Source organism: Rhyacophila brunnea, unplaced genomic scaffold, assembly GCF_057557595.1.
Source record: "Rhyacophila brunnea isolate RB1 unplaced genomic scaffold, BYU_Rbru_1.0 scaffold_8, whole genome shotgun sequence".
NCBI classification, from domain to species: domain Eukaryota; kingdom Metazoa; phylum Arthropoda; class Insecta; order Trichoptera; family Rhyacophilidae; genus Rhyacophila; species Rhyacophila brunnea.
In genome coordinates this window covers 11232363-11257070 of record NW_028233350.1, presented here as the reverse complement: position 1 = coordinate 11257070, position 24708 = coordinate 11232363, and the positions used below count along the sequence as shown (strand labels likewise).

The following is a 24708-nucleotide window of genomic DNA, read 5'->3' as shown; positions in this document are numbered from 1 at the left end:
TATATAAAAGAAATAGTTATATTATTAAATATGAGATTAAGAATTATTCTATTTTGCTAAAAAAAAAGTCAATAATAATAACGAAGTTAAGGTACAATTTTATTATTATGTAATGACTAGCAATGGTCAAAAGGCGTTTTTACCCCTCTCAATACGACCTCCATTCCGTAGAGGCCCATATTATGATCTTAGGATCAGACATGGTAAAAAAAATCAATAGCAAAATGAAAATAATATTCTTTATCACTCTACCCTACTACTACTATGATTAAAACATAATCATATTTAGTAAATCAATAAGTATAATGTTATGTTGTTTTTTTCTTATTTGGTGCTATTTAATACCACCTCACCTGTAGTAGTACACCTGTCTATATTGGGATAATATATCATCATCATCATCAGCCTGAATCTATCCACTGCTGGATGAAGGCCTCTTCAAGTTGCTTCCACTTCTCTCGGTCCTGTGAATTGCGTTGCCACGTACTTCCGCAGAACTTTATCATTTCATCGATCCAGCGGCCTCTAGGTCTACCTTGTGGACGTTTTGTACTTCTTGGATACCACTGGATGGCTAGATTTGTCCAACTATTGTCTCTTCTTCGAGCTATGTGTCCAGCCCATCTCTATTTAAGGCTTTTAATAAACTCTATTACATCGCAAACCCTTGTCTGCTTCCTTATCCACTCATTCCTCTTTTTGTCCTTTCGCGTTATGCCCAGCATGCACCTCTCCATACCACGTTGTGCTACTCTAAGTTTCTAGATCTCTATTTTACTTAGGGTCCATGTTTCACACGCATATGTCATCACGGGAAGCACACACTGGTTGAACACTTTGCGCTTTAGGCACAGTGGAAGGTCACTTTTGAAGATATTATTCAGGCGGCCAAAAGCACTCCAGCCTAGCTTTACTCTGCGAACAATTTCATCAAATATACATCCATCTATAGACACTTGTTGTCCCAGATAGATGTAGCTTTTCACCTGTTTGAGCTGAGTGCCATTGATGAGGATCTCTTTTTGGCCTGCAAAGCAGTTAAACATGACTTTCGTCTTTGTTACATGGGATAATATATAATTATAGATAAACATTTACGGATGTGTAGCCAAGATAATTTCTTTTTATTATGGCTCACTTAATTAGACACAGAGTATAGATAAATCTAGACCGCTAAGCATGCTGTTGACACCTGCGTTTTGTTCCTTCGTCGGAGGGGTCTCTGGTATTCACCAAGCTGATGAAAACACGTTGGCATGAATAATACAACTGAGGGTCTATCGGTAACTTTTTAGCAATGTTCTCTCAACAAATAGATTTATCGTTTATAAGTGCGACTGTATTTCTATTTGAATCAATATCTTCTGTCGCATACACCTTACCGACGTATAAGTAAATGAAATGAATATACAAAAATTCTCATAATAATTGTACTATAATAAGTACATAATGTTACAGCACAGTTTGATCACGCTGCTATAATTAGTCCAAAATTAGTAATAAACGATTTGATCTTATTAAAATACTTCATTGGATTCATGTATTAGATAATCGTATAAACAGGTATTTAACATACATAAGTTGACAGTATGAGATCTGTAACAAGAGTCCCATTATATTGGCTAGGTGCTCTATATATAATAGGTTGGTTACTCAATATACATTTGTTGTACTTGCGATATATTCACACAGACGATGATTAGTGGAGCGTCTCCATAATCAATAGACTTTACATAAAATCATCATAACTATCGACCCCATGATATACATCACAATTAATTTATTATTACTTCTTACCACAACACTGTGGGAACATACATACTCTGTAAAATCACGCAATAAATCTTATCCATAATCGGTAATTATTCTAAAAGGTATCCCTTATTAATTAGAATTGATATAAAAACATCCCTTGCGATATAACATAATACTGTGGGAGTTTGGTCAGTTATTGACTTACATTGAATCATATTATATAATTATATTGATTCGCATCTTATATCTAATACAATAATAATATTATAGTTATTTCGTAATTAACTTTAATTAATGAAGAACATAAGAAAATGTAATGATTAATCTTTGTAGGCTTGATAATGTAATGACAGGTGTAATAGATATCGACTGATATATCAATCTTAAGAATTTAATACAATTTATATTATCATTTTATAAAATAAAATTACCATTACAAAAAAAACCAACTCAAGTAATATCTAGAATGATAATCAAATTCTTATGTATAAAGTGTAATCAAACCAGCTGTGTGGTCTGGTCTATTATTATTTTTTGTTTTTTTCTATAAAGCCAAAATAATAAAATTAGGTACGCTCAATATGAAAATATCTGATTTTATAAATATGATATGAAATGTTGATCGTTAGAAATATTTTCGGTACTGTTCGGTTAAAGCGGATACAGCGGAAAACGCATTTTGAAAATAGCCGATAAACTGGATTATTTGTTAGGTTAACCTAACCAAACCTAACCTAACCTTACCTAACCTAACCTTACCTAACCTAACCTAACCTAACCTAAACTAACCCAAACTAACAAATAATCCAGTTTATCGGCTATTTTCAAAATACGTTTTCCGCTGTATCCGCTTTAACCGAACAGTACCAAATTTTCTAATATTTGAGTTATAGTATGTATAGATATTAGATAATAATATAGACTATGAATGATATCATGATAAAGAACATAGCGAAAAAACATTTCATTCACCAGACACATCGACGTTTTATTCTAGGAGACACGGATGGTATACTAATACTAGAGTACCACTGATTCACCACTACCGCAACATGGAGCGAGTTGTATGCTCTGCTCGTGAAGGCAATTAATCAAATGGTTCCTTGTAAATGCACAATAAACGTTGCTTGTTACTATTGCAGACTAATGCTTTACGAAGGTACTAATTATATACGATCTATGAGAGATGAGCAACTACGTCATTTAAATTTACTATAATGACTATGTTTGCTTTTTCTACGATTGTCTATTTCAGTCGGAATTTAACATTTGTGTATGTTAGCTAGTGTAGCGTATATAGAGGTACTAGAAATTTTAAGAATCTTGACATATATTGAACATACATTATATGAAAACATCTCATGCATATTATACACACTAGAAAAAATCTTTTTGTAGAAAAACTAAATAATAGAGTGGTCCGCGACGTCGGTTCGTAATTAAGGAATAATACTATACTAAAATCGATAGCCAACATTATAACGCGAATCGATAAGAATTTCATGTAATAACTACTAGCTAAAATCGTCGTCATTAAGTAGAATGCCCGTAGCTTAATTGGAAAAGCACACTGGCGCAAAACCAGCGGGTAGAGGTTTCGTATTTTTTCTACAAAAAGATTTTTTCTAGTGTGTATATGCCAGAGATGTTTTCATGTAATGTATGTTCAATATTATGTCAACGGTGAATTGCCATTTAAAGATATAATTTTATTGCTAAAAAATAATATGTACCTAACTCATTTTGGGCAAGATCATACGTAACCAAAATAGGCTTTGAGGTAGGTACATACTAATTATTTTGGAGTCGAATGGATCACGTGACATATGAAATTGCAGATAGTGCACTGGATCGGCCACGTGAATAGAATTCCCAAGGAATTACTAATAAGACGGGTTATGTACCTATGTTTTTCATGAGGAGTATATGAGACCTGGACGTTTGAAGCTGAAATGGCTGGACTCTTATCATGGATGTTTTCAGAATTCTTAACCAAACAACTGGAAAGCATCAGCACTAGATTTTCCAAGATATAAAAAAATAGGAGGCCAAGACTCACCGAGGGTTATAGTACCAGAAAAATGAAGATGGTTTCTATTTTGTGAGTTACATGTTTTTTTTAAATTTACAACACCCAAAAAGCTCAGACTTAAATCCAATACAGACAATGCCTTGTCATACTCTGTAACATTACTTGATGTTAAAAGGGTGGCCAAAATCATCGCCGATATGGCATAGAAAGAAGATTAAATTCACATTTTCAGTGAATCTGAAGTTCTGATTAAATGCTTGCTGGTTTCTATAGGTGAGGACAATTATTGTGTCACTACATTTCAAAATCAGCCAAGTCCACCTTTAGGTATTTTTGACTTTTTGTGAATTGCTAAAGAACTACTGCTTTTTAACATTTATGCATTATCAAAATGTGGAATTTATTAATTTTATATATTCTATACTCGAAATAATATAAACTTTCACTCTTGTGTTTGTGTATTTGAGAAAACAAAAAGCTGTTTTTCTTCTATTCATCTATTATGGACTTGGCTGATTTTGAAATATAGCGACACAATTATAACTGTATTATATTTACTGTAAATCAATCAGCAATGATAAATTTTTTTAATTTAATTTTCCAGTCGATACTATTTTATTCAGAGTTATTTAGGCGTCGTGTAGTGGACAAAGAGAACAAACACTACAAGAGGTTTAAAAATAATATATTAATTAATTTGTTTTTAATCAATAATGATTTGAATTTTATTAAATTAATAATAACTTTAATTTTAATTTTTGATTTAAAATGTGTCTATCAGTGTTATTGTAGCGAAGTTTCATTTTATTATCTGCTATAGTATTTTTTGGTCGTGGAAAATTGATAGTACTTACTACATAATTTATACTATAATTTTTATTGTACAATTATATTTAGTACAAAATGGTAGAGTAAAAAATAATATTTACTGAAAAAGTTTATCCACTGGATAAAGAAAAAGTTAATTATAATTGTTGTCTTCTTTGTCGAATATGAAAATATTTAACAAACAAGATGTTCAAGTAAATTTTGTTTTGAATAGATGATGTAGCTAAACCATATTATGAAAGTTGAACAAAAAGGAACTCTAGTCTGTAGATTAGGTTAGCTACAGGTGACTTTGCATTGTCCAATTTGCAAGTCGTATAAAAAATGCATCATGATGAGTAGATGAACAGCTAAAAATACAATACCTAAAAATAGTATTAAGTAAAAAATACCTATTAATTTCCTTAACGACAATTTATGCAATGCTGACTTAAGTATGCTTAATTCATTCTATGAATGCATTCAAAAATATCATAATAGAAAAAATAATGAGTATTACTCATAGTCCAAATACTTTGGTTGTTATTTTTTAATTATTTCGTTCTCGCCAAGAAAGAAAAAAGATAAAAAAAATGTTAATTATACTTATTATATTTAAAAGTGCTCAAGTAGTGCATAAGTGAGCTGGTGACGGCTATCGTCGTTATTAGATTATAAAAACAAGAAATACTATAAATATTGTGAAGTGAATGTTGCATGTGGAAATACATATTTTTGTCTAGTTGTATTTGTATTGTGCATCGATTTTATCAAGATGTCAGTGACATCATTGAAGAATATATGTCCTCCCTTGTGATGCAGTGTGTGGACTTAGTAACTTCATATACAATGCCACTGAGAGCTATTGAAAAGTTTCAACAACCGTAATAAAAAAGTAGGGGATACTTTCAATCGAGCAAAAAAATCGCAAAAGGTTTAGTCTGAGGCGAGCCACGAAAGCAAAGGGGGCCTTTTAGGTATAACACAAGGGTTGATGTGGAAAACTGATCAAATATTTATTGCATGTGGACGATTTGCAAAAGAAAAGAAGCTTTGTGAAAACTCGATCCTTTAAGAATATGATACACGGTACAGCGTAATATAATAATACGTATATAGAAACGATTCAATATTTTTACCGTTTATTTAAATAATAATTAATTAACGTTCTTTTATTTTGCTGGATTTTTGAATTTGCATTATATTATATTATATACAATATATACCACATTCCATAATAGATGATTATAAGAAAATGTTTCTAAAGTTTTTAAATATCTCATATTTCTGCAAACACGGCATTGTACATAATGAACGAAGTTATTTTATAATTGTTTAATAATAAGCAATATAAAACAAACTCTGTTGTCGATAGTTTGTTTTATAGATATGAAATTAAACAAAATATTAAAATTTCACTAACATGAATAATTTTGATATTTTTCGTTAATTATGGTTTTAAAACTATAGACAGAAAAATGACATTTCACCATTAACTCCGACTTGGCAATAATTTTTATTTATTTATTTAAAAAAGACTCATTGAGAAAATAATAAATTATTAATTCAAAACGTTCACAACTTGACATTTAGAGTAAAAAATACAGGTAAATCAACTTAATTTTATAGTAAAAGAAAATAAATTAAAAAACAACAACAATAATTCATGAAAAATACAAATTAAACAATAAAATAGAATTTTAAAAATAAAATACATATTGCATTGATAAAAATGTCGACATCTCAAGGGAGTGCATTGACTAGCCGCACAGCATTCGCTATTATTAAAACTATTCATGTGAAGAGTGACAAATATGCAGTATTAATTTCGACCATTTATTATAGATTAAAATATTTTAATTACAATATTCCATGGACATACAGTCACAATTAATATTGACATCTTCAAACGAATAAGAAAAGTCTGAGAGGTTCTGTGTAGTATCAAAATCAGAAAACTATAGTACTTCGACTACACTATGAGAAATCAAATGTACAGGATACTACAAACTTGTTATCAAAGAAAGATCAACAGCAAACGTAGCAGAAGACGATGCTACATGTAGTGACTTAAGAACGTACATGATTAGTACGAGTTCCAACGAACTGTTTTGGGTAGCAAATGATAGTGAAAAGATCAATTATTTTTTATTAATTATGTAGGATTATTTTTAAAAATCCTGAAAATACATAAGTAGGTAACTAAAAAAGCCATAGAAAAAATCATATTAGAATTTTTTTAAATATATATTATAAAGTTTTTTTTTACGTTATATCAAATATTTCTATTTATATCATGTGTTGTAGGTACCATCTATTCGTATAATGTCTTTAAAATATTTTATTATTGGCGTACTAAATTTTAAAAAAAATTGTCGAAGCATAAAATAAATATGTACACAATAATAATACGATATAATATAATAATACATACATGTTTGTATTCATTTTCTATAGATGTAAAATTTATTTTGTAATGATTATTAATAAATTTAAAACTCCCTGATAGCAGTTCCAATTTATCACGTATCATTTCTATACCCACTACTCATAATATAAATTTTAAAGTCCTCATACCTGATAGAGTTCACCATGTGAGCAAAACACTTATCGCAAAACAAAACAATGTGACCACACAATATATCTGAAATATATTTTGGTGAATATTAAGTAATAAACAAATTTTATAAAATTATATTGGTGAATATTAAGTAATATTTTTTTTTATAAAATTACATTTTATTTGAGATTTCATCATCAGCCTGAATCTATCCACTGCTGAATGAAGGCCTCTTTAAGCTGCTTCCACTTCTCTCGGTCTTGTGCATTGCATTGCCACGTACTTCCGCAGAACTTTATCATTTCAACTTTACCAACATGATATCACAAAGTAAATTAAGAAAATATTTATATCAGTTTAATCGGTAGCAAAGCTCCCTGAAAAATATGGCATCGTTATCACATGATTACGTTATGGTTGTTGTCACTCGTCAGACGGTGGAAAATACGAGGTTGATTGAGACATTCGTAAACTGCCATCTTGATTTTTTTGAAGTAAAAATTTAATATTGAAGTGGTTTAAAATCAAACGGGATGAGTTTTGGTCAAGTCATATAATACAATGGCTTACACGCTTTCATAATCATCAGCCTGAAAATTTCGTTGTGTTGCCACGTACTTCCGCAGAAATTTATCATTTCATCGATCCAGCGGCCTCTAGGTCTACCTTGCGGACGTTTTGTACTTCTTGGATACCACTAAATGACTAGATTTGTCCAACGATTGTCTCTTCTTCGAGCTATGTGTCCAGCCCATCTCCATTTAAGGCTTTTAATAAACTATATTACATCGTAAACCCTTGTCTGCTTCCTTATCCACTCATTCCTCTTTTTGTCTTTTCGCGTTATGCCCAGCATGCACCTCTCCATACCACGTGAGATTTATTTTGCTATCTAACGAAGCATCAATAGAAAACTAATATTTTAATTGGTCTTGGATCTTTTATAATATTTAATTTAGGTAACATGTAATTATGTCGATATATTATAAAGTTTTCAACGACCGATAAAACATTGAATAATAAAAAATGTACTGTGTTGTTATCTAGTAATTATTATTTCGAAATTTGCAATCCCACACTCTCAGTAAGGCTGTCTTACTGCAATTGAGATTCTGATGTTTGCTCCTATGTACACCTTAATCCAGTAGGAAATTAGTCACTAGGTAATTTACACGAAAGATTATGGCTGCTTGGCGTTCCAAGGCGTGACGTATCACATCGCAAATGTTTGAACGCGACGTGGTTTGACAGATTCAAAGTAATTGCACTAGGGTTGCGGTTTCATGAATTTTCCCGTACAAAAGGTATGACAATTATAATATAGAAATAGAAAGTATTGAATTATTATTTTTTAAGTTTTCCAATATTTTTATTTGTTTCCGAATTATTCAAAATTTAAATATTCGTTATAAAAATGCTGCATTTGTTATGTACATATTATAAGTATTTTATAGAGGCTTTCGTAGTCCAGTGTGAAAGGCGCTGCCCTTTCATCTGGAGGTTCCAGCTTCGATTTCCTCGAAGTCTGGGTGTTTGTGATTGTTTTAATTGTATAACTAACTACAATACTGTTATCAAGTCTCGTGGGCTGTTGTAGTGTTAAAAAAAAGAAAATACTTAATGATCACGGATGATTTTCCGCTCAGTTAAGATTTTGATAATTAAATTATTCAACATACATAATTCTGAAAACACTCATGAGAAAATATAGTCAATAGAAAAAATCTTTTTCCGAAAAAAGTAAGATACCTGGCAGGAATTGAATCTGTGTCTCTTGGGTATCACGCCCTGCTCAATTGAGACACATTTTAACTGTTGACCTGTTTAATACCTGCTCATAAGCGCTCTCCTAATTGAGTTACGGTCGGCGATCGGTTTTTGCATTCTAAATTTAAATATTTATTAGTTTAATTACAAACCGACGTCACGGATCACTCCAATATTTTCTGTTGTAACTTACTTGAACTTGCTAATAATTTAATTAACTATTCATTTTATTCAACGAATAATTCACAAAGATTTAAAAATGTACCATTCTATTTATGTTCTGTATGTATACTGTAAATTTAATAATTAGAATGGTACATTCTTAAATCTTGTGAATTATTCGTTGAATACAAGAAATAGTTACTTAATTAAATTATTCAAGTTTAACTTTTGGTCTCATAAATTAAGAGTAGACTATCTATAAATGAAATAAGATGCAAAGTGGGCTTATCATAAATTAATTAATCATAGGTAATAGATAATGCAATCCATTAGAGCATGGCCCCCACAAGGGAGGGCTGACAGGGCTCTAGCCTGGGGGCCCGAGCTTAGAAGGGCCCCGGCCAGTTAAGTGAAATAAACACACAAAAATTTACTCTTATAATAAAAAAGTTGCCTGCGACGCTATTCGTCAACTGGAATTTTATTCTATAATTATTTATGTGTTCCTCACTAATAAAATTACCATTTATCCAATAGGGCAAAGGGTCGCATGCTACATCGCTATCACAAAAGAAGGATCAGTGCTTTATAATACGATGCAGAGTGCCGACAATTTAAGTGTATTTATTTAAAAATACCAAAAATCACTAAAAATACCCTTTATTTTACACGGAACCCTGGAGTTCCGCGGAATACCATTTGGGAAACACTTATGTAGAATATTACAGCTTCCCTTAATCTTAGCGATAGGTTGTGGCCCGCCAAACAACGTGGCCTGGGGGCCCGCTTCAGGATGCATTAGAGCAATATGGCTGGAATCAGACCAGAGTAGTATACGTATAGCAGCTGATTGGTCTAGACCAGTGTTAGCAAATCTATGACACACAGCCGCACGTAAGAAACTTTGGTAATTGTGCCGCAGAGGTGGACACGAGCTTTTATATATTTTTTTTTTACGAAAACAGTTTATTCTATGTGGACTATTATAATAAATACCTTTTTCTGTCGGCGCAACGGCTTTTCGATCCAATAATCGTTAATTGAAAATTTGAAACTTTCATACATTTTGATACACCATTGTCACAAACTAAGATTATATGAGGTAATATTAGGTCGGGGTAGGTTAGATTAGGTTAGGTTATGTTAGGCTAGATAAGTTAAGTTAGGTTAGGTTTGGTTTGGCCTAAAAAGAAAGTTGTAAAATCTCTTCACCACCTCTGCGGCACATTTACCGAAAATTTAGCTGGCTCGTGAACGATTTACAAATTTAATTTTTAATGCCTAGTATTTCTGGACTATAATATTTCATCTTTTCGTACACCACATATTTTTAAGCTGACAACACTGGCAGTGTAGCCAACAAAATTTGTTATCATTGGAGGTTATGTTGGTTACTGGTTCCAATAATTATTAGATCCAGCTAATGTTCGCCGTAGCAAGTGTCAGTGAAAACAAACGCATATATTTTATTTAGGTAATTATGCCGCAGATGCCTGCATGAGCTTTTATATATATTTTTTAACGAAAACAGTTTATTCCATGTAGACAATTGTATTAAATAGATATATAAATATATATCTAGACTGATATTGTTGAGGACATGTTCTTAAAAAATAGTTAACTGCAATTTATTCTAGTTAAGTTAGGATATTAAAAAAAATAGAAAAACACTTAATCCATAACGCATATAACTAAAAAAACTGTTACTATTATAATAGATTAATGACAAGTTAAAAGCTTATTATTAATGTTCATTTACATTAACTACTTAAAGCACCATGCTCTTTCCAGAAGACTATTAAATTGTTACTAGCTATGAAACGATTTTTTCAACCCGACCGAGACGTTTATAGCGGCTTTTGTAACTACTTATCTATATAATGCATATATGCGTACGACAGAGAGTGTAGCATACAGTGACGTTCCGTGGAAGTAGACAAGTAAAGAAGCTGTCATACCATTTAATCTGATCATCTCAATAAAATAATTGTGTTTTAACAGAAATTCATTTATCAGTTAGTTTCAATGAGCTTTTAATTATCAGTGAGTCTATTCTATACTTATCGACCGCTAAAGTGATAAAGTGATAGAAATCATCAAACTTAGGGTAGGCAGCAGCAAGAGAGGCACTGTTAAAATGTAGCGCTTATTGCATCAATTACAACCAACGTATTGTAATTGTTATAATAAGTGCTAATACTTTGATACAAACCCACCCTAAGTGTGATAATATTATCACGTTATCACTTTAGCGGTCGATAAGTATAGAATAGACCCACAGAAGTCTATATTTCTTAAATTAAATAATTAATAAAAAATAATAAATTGCGAGTACCTATACCGACATAAAAACATTACACATTCATAATTTTGAAAACACTTCTGAAAAAAATGAAAATATAAATAAATAGAAAAAATCTTTTTTGAAAAAAGTAAGATGACCGCAGGAATCGATCAAACCTGCATTTCTCGGGTATCGCGCCCACGCACATAGTCCACTATGATAAAGGAGTCATACTTAATTACAAAAAAAATAATTATTGTCCTTTTAATACTCACTGAAGCGCATCCTAAATTAAGCTACTATTTGGCGATCATGTCCAATAATTAGAATGTTACATTCTTAGATATTCGTTGAATAAAAAAATAGTTTTTAAAATCCGATTTCTTACAATATTATAACTAAACATATAATAATATTTACTAATATATTTTTTACAGCAAAAAAATTCATACTGAAACAATTATTTCAAAAAAGATATATTTTCAAACATTAATATTATTCATTGTTATGACTTGGTGAATTATTTTAGTTGAGTATTATATTTTATTTTTATACCAATTATTTTCAATTAATCAAATATTTATTACTTATTTAAGATCAACTTGCAACTCAAATGCAGGAATAACGTACTTGATATTTATCAAATTTACATATTTTTTTAAAACATAATATAGTGAATTTTACAGATTATAAATTTAAGATGTTCACAACGTGACCAAACAAATCGTATACCTACCTAGTTCTCAGGCAAAGTACAACTATAATGTGAATAATGTTTTTTATCCGCAGCGAAATACATACAACACAATATGATCATTTTTATCAGATCATTTATTTGTTGTGCATAATATTAATTATATTGTTCTGAATCAGGTAATTAAACTGTAGAAATAATCACTCCGCTACTACTCCGTAAGTGAGTCAATGTTCAAGGCATTGGTCTCCTAGTGAGAACGGATCTAAATTGAGAAATGTATTGGAATTTGGTTACCAACTTTTGATAGAAGTTGTTGGCATCAACATAAAATAGGAAGCAATAGTTTCTTCTATAATCTTGTTAATCTATCCGCGAGTGCAGTTGTCCAGACATCGGTACAGACAAGTTTAATGCATTTACCATAGATCTCTTCTGAACCGACATGATACCACAAAGGAAATTGACAAAATATTTATATCAGTTAAATCGGTAACAAAGCTCCCTGAAATATATGGCGTGGTTTTCACATGATTACGTTATGGTTATTGCTACTTGTCAGATGGTGGAAAATGCGAGGTTGATTGAGTCATTCGTAAAGTGCCATCTTGTTTTTTTTAAGTAAAAATTTAATATTGAAGTGATTTAAAATCAAACGGGATGAGTTTTGGTCAAGTCATAATAATACGTTGGCTAACATGCCTTCATAATCATCAGCCTGAAAATTTCGTTGTGTTGCCACGTACTTACGCAGAAATTTATCATCTCATCGATCCAGCTGCTTCACGGTCTACCTTGCGGACGTTTTGTACTTCTTAGATACCACTAGATGACTAAATTTGTCCAACGATTGTCCCTTCTTCGAGCTATGTGTCCTACCCATTTCCATTTGAAGTTTTTTGCAAACTTTATAATATCGCAAATCCGTGTCTGTCTCCTTATCCACTCATTCCTCTTTTCGTCCTTTCGCGTTATGCCCAGTATGCACCTCTCCATACCACGCTGTGCTACTCTAAGTTTCTGGATCTCGCTTTTACTAAGGGTTGATGTTTCACACGCATATGTGATTACGGGAAGCACTCACTGGTTGAACACTTTGCGCTTAAGGTACAATTTAGGCACAGAGGCACGAATCCATTATTGTGATGATAACAATCTAACAATATGGAAAGGTGGAAAAGAAGAAAAATTAAGTCATGAAACATGAAAATGAAGCCAGGAATTATTCTGTATGGTTACGCTAGAATGATGATGAAAGAGTGGCATTGCACGAGAACGTCACTGGTGGTACATTTACCCTATATAAGCCAAAGCCCCCTGTTACCTTTAATAATATTCATGTCATATTATTAAAGTCACTTGCCACTTTATGGGGGCCGTAAAAAGCGTTGACATAAGACTAAATATGGATGTCATTATCCCACCGCGACTCTTGTATGAGTGTGGTAAGGGACATTTTCTCAAACCGCTATATGCTGCCGTCATAGTATTAGGAAAGCGGTTGTAGGACAGACATAAATTTTTATGCGTGATAAATATTTATGTGGTTTTTACAAAAGTTATGTAGGATTTTTTGCGCGGTCAAAAATGACTGCGAGACTTGCAGTCAAATGTGTGTCCAACTTTAAAAAATTTTCAATTGAAGTATTCTTATTTTGTACCATTTTATTATCTATGCGAACATTTTTTGAATGGCTCTACAATCTGTTATGTATTATAACGGCCTCCCAAACGAAGCTTCATAACAGATTATTTACGAGAAATAGATGTTAGCCACTTCAGCCTATTATGTCCATTCTCTGGATCCAAATACACAAATAGCAGTTCTTGGTTTGCTCATACTGTGCTTTCTAACGTTTATAAAGTTATGGTATACTGTTAAATTCATTAGCAAAATAATTGGGTGTCAATTTTAATAGAGGTTTTTTATTTCAAAATACATAATATATAATTGTAAAAAGTAATAAAATCAATGATTTGAGATAAAAACCCCATATCCACCCGTAATGAAAATATATGCAGCAATGATTTGTGCACAGCCATCTTTCATGACTCTATAAACGTGCTCGAATGAAAAGATTTTAGTGCTACACTTCCTTGCCGCTGAAAGAAGTTTCATGGGACTGATGCAGCAACCAACCACGTATTTTGATGCTTAAAGAAAATGTTTAGAAAATAATAATAATAATACTGACTTGATCTGCCGAAATATATCTTAAGTAAATAAAATGCCGTCTGTACCTGTGTACTGAAACTTAAAGTGATGCAAACTTCAGTACACTTTTAAAATGCCTCGAAATTGGTCTTAGTCAATGTATGGACGGACCCTTACAAATAGCTCGGTTCGGTTGGATTCCATCATATCGATGGTCGTGCCCACATGTACATTCCGGCTCATGATCTATTAGTCGAAAAAACTTGTAGCTTCACCACGAAGTCACAGTGGCCGGTCAGGAACTTATCCTGTGTATTCAGGACTTGATTATTGTCTCATATTATGAAGTCTACAGGATAATTATGTTTTACAAATACGTTTGTCACCTTATTAATTGAGTTAGCATTTACTTGGTAGAATTCCATTTTAAAATAAATGAAAATATAATTAATATTAAATTCTACAGGTTTTTTTTAACCTGTAACCTTTAACCTTTTTATTAGTCTTGATAATGGTGTTACAACCGAAATAGCTATCGACAAACCTTTTTACAAAAACCTGTAGAATTAAATATTAATTATATTTTCATTTATTTTACGTTTGTCACTCTTTGATGATTGTAGAAGACTTCAACTGCATGAATCAAGCTATATGCTTCTAGACAAACGAACTCACAGTCTGCCTGTAAACTATGTCTTCATATCTCGGAGAAGGCATCAGATGGACGCCGTCGATGGTGAGGTTGATTCCTCTCAAGAGGAAGGTGATTGATTCATGTACCGGAAAGCATATGATGGTGCCGTTTTGTAGATTTTTGTCAAAAAGATCAAAGATAGTCGCTGTCCCTAATTAAAGCTCCTAATAATATTTTATAATAAGAGTTATATGATGATAATGATTTTTTTCTATGGTACCATACACTGGAGGCGCAACTGTTAATAAGCATTTTTCGATTAGCTTCGATGATTTTATAATTTGAACAGGTAAAAGTTGGGAAACACTGCATTGACAAACTGAAAACTTCGTCTGATCTTCATTTTAGCTCTACACGTATACACTATTTTATAAAATAATTTTAAAAGTTAAACGATAGGTAATTATATATTGCGTTGATTCGATAGAACACTATTTTTTATTAAGAGCTGTTTTATATTATAAATTAAAATTAATGTTTAACTTATATCATACTCTCCGCAACAATATATTACGGTACACTGGTGTGGCTTGTCGTGTCGGTTAGAAACTTCCCATGCTAATGATTGAATTATTAAGTTTTGCATTTGGGTCTTGTCATCCTGGTGAGTCCATTTTGAATGAACGAGAAATCAGTCTTGAGGTTGTTCATTCATATTTATTTGAATGGGTTAGTTGGAGTTACACACTTGAAATTCAATAATGAAAAGTCACAGTACCAGTAGCTGATAATACAGGCGATGACTTAATTGCTTGCATTTTACGTAGACCCATTGCACTCCATCAAAGCCTACGTAGTGCGATGAAACAATTACAATACCTAATGTTTCTAATCGCACGCTCGTGCCTAATGGAATAGCAACGTCACGCATACCGTTACAAGTATTATTATAAGGGTAATTCAGGGGTGAAAATTTACTAAACTCTGACAAAACACTATTCACATCGATATAAAAGCAAGCCGAGAGCATTTATAAATAATAAGACTTCTTGGAATCGTAAATATAGAATTATTTTAAAAATAATTACAAGATAAAAAGAACTTTTTACATACAACGTTTTTAAATTTTCTGTAGAATTATTATGCTCAATATGCTCAAACTTGTACTTGATATGAAGTAAATGAAAAACAAACAAACAAATATAGAATACTGAAATGTCATTTTGACATTTCATTTTGATTTCCATAGTAACGCACGTATATATTAATAATTAAGTTGCTAAAACCACCCCCTTAGCAACAGTCTTTTACTTTTTACAGATTTTTCTGAAATAACTTTTCATACAAAACAGAATTAACTGAAAATGAATTCAATTCTGCTTAAGGATGAATGCATTGGCATCGTGTTCTGATAATATATTCTAAAAGTTTCAAATGTCTAGCTAGTCGGGAAGTTAGTTAAAAATCGATTGCAAGATTTATACTGGACAAATAAGCATACGAGTTAATAAAAACGTTGTAATAAACTGCTTGCGAAAAATGGGTATTTTAGTGGAAAACGCTTTAATTTTATTTTATTTAAAGAAATATTTTTATATTATTCTATAATATTTTTTTCAATTTAAAAGATAATTTTAATTTAAGAAAAAACATAGTGCTCATTTTTATTTTAATATGTGAATGATCAGTAATTCACACGAGGGCACGAGTCGTGTAATATTGTGTATAAACCTATTTTGTTTACATTAATACTATTTCCCGAATACTGATATTTTATTTGAAAAAAATACTAGAGTAGGTAAGATCTCATTTTTTGAAAAATATATAACCGTATATTAATAATGCAGTTTTACTAATTGTAAGACCTATCTCAAATTAAAAATTAAAAATTTTGACCCTTTGTATTATTATTATTTATTATAATAATACGGTTGAATAGAATTTTACCAAGTAGACATGTGAATTAATAAAATTCTACATTTTTTAAGTTTATACTCATTACATATACACATTAAACTCTTTCAGACATAATTATTTGTTTTCATTGAACTAAGAATACAATAAATCATAGACGGTGCCGATTAGTTTTTGAAATTCAAATAAACCTTGCCCAACCAAACCATACTAGTTCAGGTATGCTATGAAATCCGACAAAAATAGTGCACACTTTTTCAGTCATAATTATATGTTTTCGTTGAATTAAGAATACATTATATTACATGCGGTGTAGGTTAGTTTTTTTTTAATTCATTAAGCCCTGTCTAAACCAATAGTAATCGATAAAAAATATTTTATAGATAAACGAATATTTTTTTGAGTATTATCTACTATGACTTGAATTAGACAATGTTTCATTGAATTCTAAAGACTTACAAAAATACTATCTAATTGTAGTTAGTTCAATGAAAACAAATACGTTTCACTGACAAATTTTATTGTGCGCTATTTATGTTGAATCTTAACAGCCCACCTCCACTCTTCGCCACTGAATTGATGATTATGGGTATAATTAAAAATGGATTCGATAAATATTATGACATCTTGTCGTAAAATATTTTTTCAATAGTAAAATAAATTTTCAAAATAATCCATGTAGGTACCTGCGTACCATTAAGTCGATCAGTATAAAATCTAATCACATCATGATTAAATTTAACTGCATATTTTTTTAATTTCGGTAAATAAATAAAATTTATGGAGTAACGGTATGTCTTTCATAATGTAGCATTTTTGAAATAACATTTGAAATTATAGTAGCTCTTGTGCAAAACTCTTTAATTTTGAAAATATTTTTATTAAGTTATCTTTTTGTACATACTATGACATTATTCCTCAACTATTTTCCACACTTGGTGAGTGTGTCATTCATTTGGCGACACATGTAACGCCTCACGAGTAATAATAGTGTCGAGCTGTCACGTTGCGTGGCGTGAGGGATGACAGGTGCTTGCCGCTTGGTGGCAAAGAGTTGGAAACCACCCCTTATCTAGATGAGTCGAGATTTTGTCACTTCGCCGACAGACGGATGCATTACTGACTGCAAAGTGTGCACATGGGAAATGTTTACCGCGAAAGGAACTGAATAAAGTTTATTTTCGTCCGACTTTTCAAGTGTACTTTTCGAGACGATAAAAACGAGTTCAAATATGAGAAAGTTGTAACGAAGTTATGTTATATCTTGCACTTGAATATATAAATTATGCAAAGCTTTGTAACGTTAGATAATATTATGTATATGATTAATTATTAATTTAAATCAATAAACGACACAACCTTTGTAATAGTTTTAAATGATACTCATTTTCTGTAAAGTTTGTTATATAATTACAACGAAAAACTGATTTAACGGATTTAATAGTATTATAAGATGATGTATATGAGTATTATAATGGTATTTGATGGAATTTAAATTTAATTTCAAATGCATTTAAGTTTTGTACTATTCTATTTGAGTCGTTATTTGCGACCCGGGTTTAGCCTTTCGGCATCTTTGGGCACTATGTACACTCACCAAAAGGCAAATAAACACTGACTGTCTCTTTGCCTTTTGGTGAGTGTACACTATGCCTGAAGATGCCGAAATGCAAAATCCGAGTCGCAAAAAACAACTCAAATGGATTAGTACAAAACTTAATCTATTCGAATAAAATTATATTATCATTAAATAAAGATTGACAGATTTTTGTGTCTAAAAAGTTTGAATTTTATCCAGTATGTATCAAGTAAACACAATTTATTAAATAAATAAATAAAGATAAATTTTATCTTTTAGCATGTTTTAGTGTACCTATACCAAAGTTTCGAGGTTCCATCGCTTCGTTATATCATCACTTTTTGTCATAACAATCAATCCTTGTCTCTCAAAATACCTAAAATCTATTTTATGTATTATTACTATTTTATTGGGTGTTTTCATTTGCATTATTTTTATTATTCAGCAGTCAATCGGACTTGAACCATACCTTGGAATACACAATATTTTATAATGTTTCTGGTAGAGGTAATAGTTATAATATTATAATATTGCGAGAAGCTCTTTTCTCATCGAGAATTGACCGTAATTTACTTATCTATCAAAACAGGAATCATGCACACTCTAGTGGACGCCAACCAAAATCCTGAGAAATTGCTCCTGGGACACTCACAGTGCAACTTTGAAGCTAAACACTCGTTACGCTACGGTATGTGCTTGCTTAGCGGATATGTAAACGTGAGGGTGGTGAAGGGAAAAGCATGTCATTTTATGTTATCTATTTGTGTTTTCAGTTATAAAATACTATATATTATCATCATTATAATATCTCTCTCATGTGCTTGTCTTCACTTCCATAACCGACAAAGTGGAGAATTAATATATAAATGAAATACATTAATAAGCGAGTAAACAAACGTGTTTAATAAAATACAAAGTGTTAATACATCAAATTGAAGATTGGTAAAATATATCGTTCAAAGAACAGATAAATCCTGGACAGATATTATACATTGTCATTTAGTGGTATCTAAATTAAAAGACTTAAATCGTCAACTAAAAATTGTGTAGCTAAATAATCAATCGTAGCGAAACGAAAGATCAAGGACCGAAAAGTATGGAAAACTTTCACTGTTGTAAAATATTTTTTTTCCGAGTAAATGATGTCTCAAATATTTTAATACACGACTGCTGATTCAAATAATGCCATTTATTAAATTAATGCTCTATAAAAATACTTAATGCTCTATAAATAATTTTTGAATGACATCAAAGTGCACCCCAATATAATAAAATTCTTGATCAGAAATAAAAATAATATTTGGAATGTAGGTACTTAGTTCAAATTATTGTTCAAATAAAACTTGACTGAAAGACGAGTGTTCGATAAAATGTCAATCTAGTATTACCTAATTGAGATTGATTGTAAAACACCAGCTTAGTATGGCAAATTAGAGATATTTAACATGTTCACAATAGTAATTATTTCGTAATACTTTACATATTTATCTTTTAAACCTATAAAGCATTAAGTCCCCAACTAAAGCACAATGGACGATAAAACAATAAAATAAATCAATGATTAATCTTCTTTGAATTTAATGTTACATACAATAAATATTCTATTATCTTTCTTGTGTTTTTGAATGTATTAGCAAGTATAATTATTATTATATGAAAAATAAATAATGACATTAATTTGAAATTGTATATTGATACAATTTTGAATATCCTTAGCCACGTACGTATAGGAAACTAGACATGATTAAGTGCTATGAATTAAGACGATTTGGCTCGGTAGCTTATTGGATAAAGCTTTCAACCGGAATACGAAAGTTGTGCATTATAATCCATTAAGTTGGATGTTTCTAGGTTAATTTCTAATATACTTCTAATCGTATTTCTAGGGTTTTTACATCTCAATATACTTAAGTATTTAATATAATATCCCCATTGCAAAATAGACACAGTATTCTATGGTGCTATCTATCTCGTGGTGTATTGATATTTTTTGTTTTTATATGAGTTTTAGATTGTTGTAAATAGATTAATATTTCTCATATATGATAACTCTTCTTCCTTTAATTATTTTGCATGCCTACAGTTTTTTTTGATTCGTATTAGATTGATTAAAATTCTCACTGATTATTTTTTATAATATTTTCTGTAAATTTGTATAAAAATATAATTAAGTTAATTAATAACGGTATGTCTTTCAAAACAGAAATTATAAGATGTATTGATACTAAAAAATAGGTTTTAAATATCCAAAATACCGGTAATATTAGTATTAATAAAACAGACAAATGTACTTTTTCGAAAATAAAGTATAATGTCATTTCTTTATTACTTTCAAATTTATTGTCTATATAATTGTATGTAGAAGCTCTATCCAACCAGACACCTTTAATTTATATGCAAAATCCACACTGCATATTTTAAAATACATCATTAATCATTTAATTAAAAAAATAATGAGAGTCGGCCTCACATTTCAGATGTCTTAAAATACTTGCACAGCTCAAAAAATAAAATAATCATATATACTTACATACAACACAAGTTACAAGTCAATAGAGTATTAGGTACCGATTTACTTTTGTTAAACATGTGAATATTTAAAGAGATTTTTTAGCTATATATTTTATTGACTTTTGATTTTTACTTTATTATATTTCAAATAGGTATCGGTACCTATTCAATACAATATACCAAAATTCGGTATTGAAATCCTAATATGTATATGTCTTATTAAATATACTTTATAGTATTATGTAAAACACTGTTCAAGAATAATTCTGCCAGTAAATTATAGGCAAATAATTGTTGGAATATTGATTTTATTTATGTGCAATATAATAAGAAAAATGTGAACACATTCAAAATCTTGCAGTAAGGAATAAAACGTCATAGTACGTATGTAGGTACATAATGTTACTAGCATGCGGGGTGGATGTTTTCAAAGTTTTTTCGCTTCAGCTTTAAATTTAAACTTGTTGGCAATTCATCTCTTTTGAGCGGCTAGCGTAGCGTAGTGGTTGTGTTTATGCAGTCCACTCGCGAATTATGGCGTGATTAGTGGTGCATTTTAGCTGCATTCGGCTGCAGCTCTTGGAAGTAAGTGGATGACCAAACGTTACGGCGCGCACACTACTCGAATGAAGTGAAAATATTTACCACGAGTAAATTCGAACGTTTATTTCATTCATATACATTTGCTCCTTAATAATATTTCTTTGATTCATGTTTCATGTGGATACTTAATACAAATTATATATTTATATGGTATTATTTAAAATAAAACAAAATATATGCTATTTATTTATAAACACGTACCTACTGTATTTTTGAAGTATTTAATAGTTATCTAACATGTATTGTATTTTATGAAGCTAGTAATTAAATCATTTTTGAACGGACAATTTTCTGAGCAGTCTGAAAAACAAATAATCAAGATTTTTTAAAATGTTTAACTTTAAATAGTTGATTTCAAAATAATATGTAAAAATTAGAACGAGTCTTCTGAATCTGACTGAATTATGAGAAATAAGTACCTACTCTTAATAATTATATATATGTATTCTCTTTAACAGTACAATTTATTTATTAATACAACATAATACAATTTATAATTTATCGAAAAAAAGCACTAAAAACTATGTACATAATTAGTTTTATTCCCATATACACATGTGCACGTAACGTAAGTCTTTTTACTCTTGATCTATTCGTGTTAATAATTTTTATATCCTATAAAACCTAATCAAAAATATGTATACCTACTATTTTGATAAAAAACCAAATAATAATATTATTGGGTAATTATTATCATTTATTATTAATATTTAAACATTCTCACATAATATTGAAATTTATTGATAAAAATGTAACCTATTACGAATGATACTCATCATATACAATCATGTATAAAAATTCAATAAGAAAAACTAGTTTTTATATTTCTATTCAATAATTTTAAGAATTGTGTTTTTTTCAATATTAATGTTTGTAGATACCTACTAATTTAACTGTAAACGATTACCAATAAAAGAATTAAAGTTACGAATGTTGAGTATTCAATATTAATTCTTTAAAAACGAGATCAATTTAATTTTACAAGTACAAATTTAAAGGTCAATATAAAAATGCGTTACGCAATGTATCTAAAATAAATGTCTAATAAATTTTGTATTTCGAATCAAACAAACGTACTGTATTTGACATAAAAATACAATTTATAATTGCCCAACATTCAGACAGATAGTATACCTACATATTACAAAAATAACTGAAAAACGTTTCCGAGGTTGGTGTCCACAAGCTAAAAATTAAAACAATTCGCGGGTGTATTATTACTCTGTTTTCGGTGTTATATTTTTTCTGTCGTCGCTGACCGCGGCTCATGAATATGGTTTCGCCGTCGGCAGAATGTGGCATTTTCTTTTTTACGATTTAAAAGTGTAATTTCCTCCCCGTTATGGGGCGGCGGTCGACTTTATAATGTCACTCATTGGTATTTTATTCATACGCAATGGTATTTCAGCGGCCCTGCCAGAGGACTTTAGAGTGCTCTGAATCGCTGTTTCGGCGGGCGCCATAAAACGAGCACCGACGTGAAACAATCTTTCAAATTTGACGATGTCATTTTATATTTTTAATGTTTCAATCAGATATGAGTAAACACGGCTATAATATATAAATATATATCTTTAATCTAAAGTTAATATTAATAAAAAAATAATATTTTATTAAATCTCCTATATTTATTATTTTTGATTGCTATTATTAATTATACAATACTATTAATAGTAGTTTATTTAAAACTTAACAAATTTATTACCTACTGAATTAGTAAAAGTTACAGCACATTTTATTAGAATACTTAAACATTTATTGTAAGAAAAATTAATTGGTTTTCATCACTGATTTTTTTTATTAACAAGATTTAGTCAAAGAGTTATTAATTTATTTATTATTATTTTGCAGAGTTAATAAGGTTTGGTGTTTACGATATTGTAAGACCGACTGACAAGAAGTATTAAATAATAACAGAGTTAAAATATATTTTTTTTATATAAAACACTATTGACTGTACACATGGAATAAAAATAATTTGGACTTAGTTTACTAAATTTACCGCACGTGGAAAATATTATATAATCTTTATGTAAGTATTTGATATTAATTTCGATCAATCAAACATAATATTGAAGTACCTAGTTATCATACATAGCTTATTGTATGTAGCTTTAATTTTCCAAAAATAATTTCATACATAAATTCATAGTTGATCATGATTACTAACGTGGTTAATATTTTATTTATTGGGCCCTTTAAATTCTTTTCTATATTATAAATTAAATAAACCAACCTATTTACCTCAAGAAAGAAAAGTTGAATATACTTACTTTCTGCCTTTCTGATCGGTGTATACAATGTGATTTCTGGATCCTGTTGTAACTACTTGGGCGGGCGGTCTTGGTCTGTTTGCAGAATTTGCAGGCCTCGTTCTGCCAAGGGAACCAGGTCTAGAGAGATCTACCGGCCTCGATCCACCAGGGTCTAAAGAGTCCATCCGAGGTGGATCTAGAGAGCCAGGTCTTGCCAAGTCTAAGGCTCTATGATCGAGTCCTGGTATTGGCTCCATTGTTCAGTATTGACTTTCAAAAACCATTATCACTTTGCAATATTACTTCACTTCTAGATTTTTTTAATGTTTTAAAAAAAATATGAAACCCTAAAATAAATAAACAAAAATCGTTATATTTCACATGGTAAGTACATACCCAAACACATTTTTTATAATTCTCATAAATTATACACGCTGTATAAATTTTACAATTAATATCTCATTGATATAATTTAAGTAATAAAAATTTATTGAACTTGTTAATGTCAAAACTAAAGACATGTTTATAAGCTATCAAACCAGCTAGCTGTAGTGTTAATACGTATACTATGCATTAAATATTTTGTAACTTTAAGAATAAATACCTACATATTTTTTGTAAACCATCATTTATAGGTTAAAATTTATTGACTTTATTAAATACAGCATTATATTTTATTTGGTAAAAAAATCATTAATGGTTTTTAAAATTATAATTACACCATACAGATTGATGACTTTGTCGATAACTATTTCTATTATTACGTCATTTGGTACTAGTATGATAACCAAATTTATATAAACGACAAATAAAATTTTTTTTTGGAAATTAATATTTATTAAACTGATGAACACATGATATTAATTTAAATATATTTTTAAATAAAGTATATAATATTGTTGTAAATCATTATTGTTAAAATAATTGTTATTCGGTTATTGTTGAAAGTTTAAAAAAATCAATACAATCAAAGGGATTAAAATGGGATTGTAAATG

At 30.2% G+C, this 24708-nt stretch overlaps 1 protein-coding gene across 1 annotated transcript in view; it reads right to left on the bottom strand.

The window, feature by feature from the left end:
• The window catches only part of LOC147063907 (delta-sarcoglycan-like), a 67979-nt gene extending 44010 nt beyond the window's left edge, over positions 1-23969 (bottom strand). The window contains exon 1 of the mRNA XM_085959109.1: positions 23731-23969. Within this exon, the coding sequence (XP_085815235.1) occupies positions 23731-23969 (239 nt within the window). The remainder of the gene's footprint in view (positions 1-23730) is intronic.
• Between the last annotated feature and the right edge of the window lie 739 nt (positions 23970-24708).